The sequence below is a fragment of the Myotis lucifugus genome, unplaced genomic scaffold (genome assembly GCF_000147115.1).
Source record: "Myotis lucifugus unplaced genomic scaffold, Myoluc2.0 scaffold_157, whole genome shotgun sequence".
NCBI lineage: Eukaryota > Metazoa > Chordata > Mammalia > Chiroptera > Vespertilionidae > Myotis > Myotis lucifugus.
The window spans coordinates 2,248,303-2,255,251 of NW_005871205.1; the positions used below are offsets into that span (position 1 = coordinate 2,248,303).

Consider the following 6,949-nt stretch of genomic DNA (forward strand, 5'->3'; position numbering starts at 1 on the left):
TTAGTAACAAAAGAAACAGTATTTTCCTGGAGGATGATGCCCAGAAATCAGGATTTTAAAAAGATTCCCAGGTGATTCTAATGTGCAGCCAAGGTTGAGAACCACTGATCTACACATGCTGTGTGCTCTGCTTGGAACAGACATTATATATGAGATGATGCTGTTCTTTTCCATTTTATAGATGAGAAAACTGAGGCTCTGAGACTAAGGAACTACCCCAAGTTTTCCTGGCTTTTGGGGGCAGTTGGGGAATTTTAGCCTGTGTGTCCACCTGGGAGTTGAGGGCTGTGACCACATGCAGCCGAACCAAGCAAGTTCGCTGCTCCACATGCCCGCTGCTCTTGCCTGACCTCGCTGCCCTTGGGGCCCAGGGCTGAGAGGTGACCAAGGAGAAGCCTTCAGGGCGTTATGGGTGAGGAGAGGCCCGCCCGTCCATCGTGGAGCCCCTCAAACCTTGCTGAGGTCTTTGGCGGTGACCCCGTCATCATCCCGGCAGGGAAGCTTGTGCACAAATGCCAGCATCTGGTACTTGGCCCTGATGAACTCTGACTTGATGGGGCTGCACGGGGCACACAGGAGGAAATGGGGAGCAGAGAGAGAGAGAGGCTAGTTACCAGGCCACCTCCCAGGCCCATGTCCCAGACCACACAGCCCCTGCCACCACCCCTCCCACCCGACTCACTGGACTTTGTCTTGGGGGTTGGCTTTGCGCCGGCCGCTCTGCACTTGTGCGGGGTCCAGCAGGGAATGCTCCCAGATGGAGTTGGCCCCGTTGCTGGCGAGCGTGTGCACCATCTGCGGGGAGGAGATGCCAAGTGAGAGCCCACTGAGTGCTGGCTCCAATGTGGCTCCAAAAGTACCAAAGGGCCTACTGGGTGCCTGTTCACTGCTGCACCTCCATCCCGTCAGGCCACCCCAGGTTGTGGGTCCTATTTAGAACTCCAGGTCACATGACCGGCATGCCAAGACTGAGAGGTTAAGCGACCTGCTCAGTGCTACACGGCCAAGCTAGTAAGTGGCCGAGCAGAGAGGAGAGCCCAGGTCTGTCTGACTCCAGTCCTGGATGCCCCTCTCTCAGATGAGTGGATGGGTTTGGGTTGGGTTAGGGTCTTCCCCAGGCAGGTGTGTATGTTAGTCTGAGGGAAATGTGCTAACACACTGTGGGGAGGAAGGGCGGGCCAGCACCCGTACCTGCAGCAGCGTGGGAGGCCAGGCGCTGTGGCGAAGGTGCTTGACAATGGAAATGTGGCGTCCCAGGCTCCGGTGCACACTGCAGCACTCGTCACACACCAGCACACCCCTGCTGATGGAGGCCCAGCCAGGGTCTGCCGGGTGGAAGCCGGGGTCAGCCATAGGCAGATGCAGGCAAGACCCCCTGAGCACTGCTCTGGGCCAGCACTATGCTGAGTATCCGCACACATTCACTCACTTGGTCCCTCAGAGGTCTAGGAACTGGGACATCAGCAGGCACAGGCGACTGATGAGGAAGCTGAGCTAAGGCAGTGAGGGATTTCCACACAGGCTCGCAGCTGGCGACTGACACCGCCAAGCCCTTTCCTACACATAGCTGGCCTCTGGGAAGGTGTGGTCCCCAGGGCCTACCCAGCGGGCATGGTTTCCTGTCCTGCAGTCACCACTATCGTTCCCACAGCCTTCCCCAGGGACCAAGACTGCTACCCGAGCCCTTCCCCAGGGAAGCAGGGATCCCCTAGGGGATGGAACCCCGATGTTTCCACACCACTCATGCCTACGCACTCCTCCTGTGTCTGGGTCAGTGCCACATCGCTCCTGCACCCAGACTTCTGTTGGAGCCAATGGCTCACCTGCCGGACCCATCGCAACCCCCAGGGACACCTGACTCTGCCCTCATCCTGCCCAGACAGAGGCCTTTGCATGCCTGAGCCTCCTGTCACCATCACTGATGGAATCCCTCTTAAGGGGGATGGGGAGAGCAGAGGAACTAACGCTGAACTAAAGCTGACTGAGCACCCACGATGTGCCACTGGGTGCTGTATGTATGATGCCTCTCAACTGTCAGGCCAGGTAGGAAAGGCTACCATTGAGGAAATAGTGCCTCAAGAGAGGTTAGCGCACTTGCACAAGGTCACACAGCGAGTGAGTGGGAGTGCTGGGATACGGACCCAGGCACTTAGATGCCAGAGACCGTGCCATGTCCAGAACCGCTGCTGTCCCTGTGCCTCTGTCCTTCAGGGGACAGCCCCCAGGGGACAAGGGGGCTCTGGGAACCTCTCTCCACTCCTTGAGAAGTGAACTTTGGAAACAAGAAGGGGGCCAGGACAGAGTGGGAGCTCTCAAGGGCAGGGGCGATGCCACCCATCCCAGGCCCCTTGGGAGAGGGGGAGGAGACAGCTGCATACAGCTCTGGCTGTGGAAAGGTCACGGGGGAGAAAGCAGCCATTGTGTGTCACTGGAAAGTGGGGGCAGGGAGCCTTCTCCTAGGACACTGTGCTCTGCCCAGACCCCACCCCTCCCCGTCTCAGGAAGCCCTGTCCTGGGAGGGGAGGCTGGCTCTCTGCCTCGCCCCATGGTGCTCAGGGGTAACGAGAGCCTCTCCAACCAGAAGCTGATTCTCAGACCCTTCCCCGAAAGGACTTCATCAGAGTCCCCGGGAGAATCGCGAGGAGACTGAGTCAGGGTGCAGCATGAGCTCTGCCCACTGCAAGTCGCCCCTCATAGCATGGGGACAGGAAGCGACAGAGGGCCTCAGCTCTTTGAGTCAGGGATCCCCCACCTCCCCAAAACAAGGCGACAGGAAAACACAAGGCGCTCACTATACACCTTCTTGGGGAGCTCATTCCAGGGGCCTAAGAGGAAGGAGCCCGCCATCTGTGCCAAGACGGGCAGCCCTAAGGCACACTTGAGTGTTGGCTTCACCCAAGGAGTGAGACACTCCAGGCGTGAGAAGCTCCCTCCCCCACTCCCCAACACCACTGGGCCAGGGGTCTGCCCTCCAGCCATCACCGCAGCCCAGGCAGGAAGCTGGAAATGACGCAGCCTAAATTCCTCTTGTTGAAATGGTGGGGTTTCCTGTAAGTGGGGAGCCGCCCAGACCAGGATCACAAATGGACCGCCCTACCAGAGCCCAGCCTAGGAGGACTGGCCAGAACAGACACCGCAAGTCCCTGAATATGGCAGTGACCAACACACTAGGACAGTGATGGCGAACCTATGACACACGTGTCAGAGGTGACACGCGAACTCATTTTTTTGGTTGATTTTTCTTTGTTAAATGGCATTTAAATATATAAAATAAATATCAAAAATATAAGTCTTTGTTTTACTATGCTTGCAAATATCAAAAAATTTCTATATGTGACACGGCATCAGAGTTAAGTTAGGGTTTTTCAAAATGCTGACACGCCGAGCTCAAAAGGTTCGCCATCACTGCACTAGGATCTGGGGAATGTGGTCCAAGACTCTGCCTGCCACTCTCCTAGGCTGGGAGAGGATCCTCCCTCTCCTCACAAGTCCACAGTGACCTGATAGGAAGGGCGGGCAGGGCACACGGTCCTGGTCTGGGGCACAGTGGTGCCAGTTCAGTTCTGACTGACAGATGAGAAAGCCCACTCCCTGCTCCTTATGCCCAGGGGACACTGGACATACCCAAGCAAGAGCCCCCAAGCCTCACCTAGGCCAGATGCTAAGCAGAAGGGCCAGGAAGGGTTCCTGAAAGTCAATGCCTACTGAAGTTTAAGGTTAAAGGGACTCTTGTCCCAAAGAGAATAGAATCTCTGGACCAAACTTGGGGCAGAAGAGAGACAGGGAATGTCAGGGCCAGGGGATGTGGTGACCAACCTGGTACCTGCCAATCCTCCTCCTGGACTCCTGCCTCCCGTCAGGGTGGGGTCTGCTAAATGTGGGCCGGTGGCAGGAGGGTCCTGAGGGGACATTAACCAGTGCCAACCCCATGGAGGTTTCTCCCAAGATAAATTCAGGCCACCACTTAAAGCCTAGTGGCCTCTGGGGCCGGTAGGTCTGCTCTAAGGCTAGCCTCTCCTGAGCTAGGGACCAGATCCTCACTGGGGAAGAGAGAGAAGCCCACCACACTGAAAGCAGGCAAGAGGAATCTACAGAAACGGAGGCCAGAACGGCAGTTACCTTTGGGGACACTGACTGGGCGGAGGCACAAGAAAACCCTGCAGAGTGATGGAAATGCTCTACCTCTGGACTGGAGTGATGGCTACAGCTATACACACACATACAAACTCATCAGGCTAAACAGATAGGTGCGGGCAGTTTGCCATTCATGTTATATCTCAATGAAAGAGGAAGAAAGCCCACCATTCACCCCATCCCACAATCTATATATATAAAAGCCTAAGCGACCGAACAACCGAATGATCGAATGACCAGTTGACCAGTCGCTATGACACACACCAAACACTAGGGGGCAGACGCTCAACACAGGAGCTGCCCCCTGATGTTCAGTGCGCTCCCACAGCCAACCTCCAACAGCCCCTCCCTCTGGCTGGCCAACCTCCCTGCCCCGATCGGCCTGATCACCGGCCAGGCCGAGGGACCCCACCCATGCACGAATTCGTGCACTGGGCCTCTAGTAATCTATACTATGAAGAGACACATGAGCCTGCAGGTTCCCAAATGTCCCCAGCTGGTGGCCAGCCTTGCTCATCCAAGGTGCCTGTAGGTCTCCGCTCCTGTGCCGGAGGCTGCGATGGAGGCCCACAGGGTGAGGAACAAGCCCTTGAGAGCTGGGCCAGGACTGCGTGGCAGGGGGAGGATGAGGGAACACACATTTTGCAGGTTCCCTGACCCCAGCCCCTTTCCTGGACTCCCAAGGCAGGCAGGGGCACAGATGGTGCCTGACCAGCAGCCATAGCAGCCGTGCCATGACCAACTGCCTCACAACACACTCACACTTATCCCCTGCGTGCCCAGGCCTGGGAGCAGAGGGAGGACAGGGGCCTTTGGGGTCAGGCTGCATCTCACCTTTGACCTCTATAACCACCTCCCAAATTAACCAACTACAAGAAGCCACGACCCCATTCCTAGGGCTGGGACTGCAGGGTTCGGGTCACAGCGAGGGAAGCCTATGACTCTGGGTAGGAGGCACACACCAGGGGTGGCTCTGGGTCTGAGCTCCAGACAGCTGCCTACTCTCAAGCCTTTTACTTGGGCTGAGGGTAGTTCCCACACGGAGAATGCCATTCCACGCATCATACAGCGGGGGCTGGAGCAGACCCAAGTAGCCAGCAGGGGTCCTGACCAGCATCCAAACACGCGGGGCGTGCCTGCTCTGTGCCAGACACCTTGCGAGGTGCTGGGTGGGGTGATAAGACTTTGTCATCACCCTCACCTTCTCACCATTTGCCTCTTCCTGCCCTAATCAAGGGAAAATGAGGTCCCCGGGGCACAAATGCCTCTGAGGATCACGGACCGGGGGTAAGAGTTGGGCAGTACAAACACATCGCAGACACACCATTCCTCCCCCGAGCCCAGTGGCCATCCAGAGACTGCAGCCAAACAGGCAAATGAAATGGAAAAAAGACAACTGCCTTGCTGATGCTGCTCTGTATCCCTCAAACCCAGAATCAGGACCACAGATTTGGAGACGGGACACTCCTCAAAAATCATTTCTACTCCAACTTCTTTGCCTTACAGTTGAGGAAACTGGGGACAGAGCGAGGGAGGTCTTGCCATGGGGTCACGGAGTCAGCTGCAAACAAAGGTAACCCTAAAACCCAGGCTCCCCTGAAAGGGTGTCTGCTGTGCATGCTACTTCCACCCAGCAGAGCGGCACAACCGCCTGGGACAGACACACAGAAGAGAAGGCACGCTCTCCTCTTCGCCCTTCTATCCCTAGGGCTGGGGCACGGGGATCCCCAGACAGCGTGTTCGGAGCCCGCTGGAGGGTGGCATGCCCTGAGAGGAGGCCTCAGGGTCATAACCAACCACAGAGGACCATGCCTCTGCCAGGGGCCCACAGTTCCCAAACACTCCAGGCTGGAGCCGTCGGAGCCACCAGAGCATCTGTGAGTCTCAACCTGTTGGGGTCCTGGGCTGTCCAAAGAATGTCTGGACGTCATGGGCCCACAAAATAGCACCCCACACTCTCACACCTAGTCTGTCCACAGTCCCCCTAGAGTTCACAGACCCCCTGAGGCTGCCCAGGGAGACCGTTCCTTTTCTAAAGAGAAGATGGACAAGGCCAGGGCTCCCCCCGCCCCACACCTGCCGAGCCCCATCACTGGCAGTGTCCTCCCACATCAGAAGGGAGCAGCCTGGTGGGTCACTGCGCCTCACTGCCTCAGCAGGTCGGGGGGTTCACATCAGCCTGGAGCTGGGAAGAAGGGAAACACCACGGTACACACAGCCAAGAGGCAGGCCAGGGAGCCAGGGGCTCCTGGGGAACCTAGAACCCGGCAAGGCGACTCCCTACCCACTTCTGGTCAGACGGGGCTAGGGGACCAGGCTAGGGGGGGAATCTGCCCAAACTGGGGCGACGCTAAGCTCCGTTTCCCGAGCAGGCCTGCCCGAGGCACAGGAAACGCCGAGTCCAGCTGGTCCCAGTCGCCAGGTGGCCCGGGGGCTGCCTCCGAGGAGGATGCTCGGGCTCACACGGGCCCCGCACGCCAGGCCCTGCAAGGCGCCCCAGCCTGGGGAGCCAGGGGCCTTGAGTCCTGGGAGCAGCCACCCCTCATTCTGCTCCCGAAGAAAACAGGGATCCCAGCGCCCCCCTCCCCCCCGGCCCATCTGCCCGGTTCTCTGCCCCTTTGCCCTCCGCCCACCCCAGGCAGGGCCAGCCGACCCACGCGAGCAGAAGGTGCAAGAAGGCGGGGGGTGGCACGGCGACGGCACAAAAACCAGTTTCGCCCCCACCCCCCAAACCTGGTCCGCCGCCGCCACAGGCCCTCGGCCAACCGGAGGATTGCGGCTTTCCCTTTCGGTTATAGAGTAGGGGGCGGGGGGG

General features: G+C 58.3%; 1 protein-coding gene across 1 annotated transcript in view; it reads right to left on the reverse strand.

Annotated features, from left to right (window-relative positions):
- GIT1 (GIT ArfGAP 1) overlaps positions 1-1,370 on the reverse strand; it is a 10,320-nt gene extending 8,950 nt beyond the window's left edge. The window contains 3 exon segments of the mRNA XM_023759552.1: positions 454-559; positions 683-795; positions 1,192-1,370. Coding sequence (XP_023615320.1) covers positions 454-559; positions 683-795; positions 1,192-1,353 — 381 coding nt within the window. The 5' untranslated portion in view covers positions 1,354-1,370.
- Between the last annotated feature and the right edge of the window lie 5,579 nt (positions 1,371-6,949).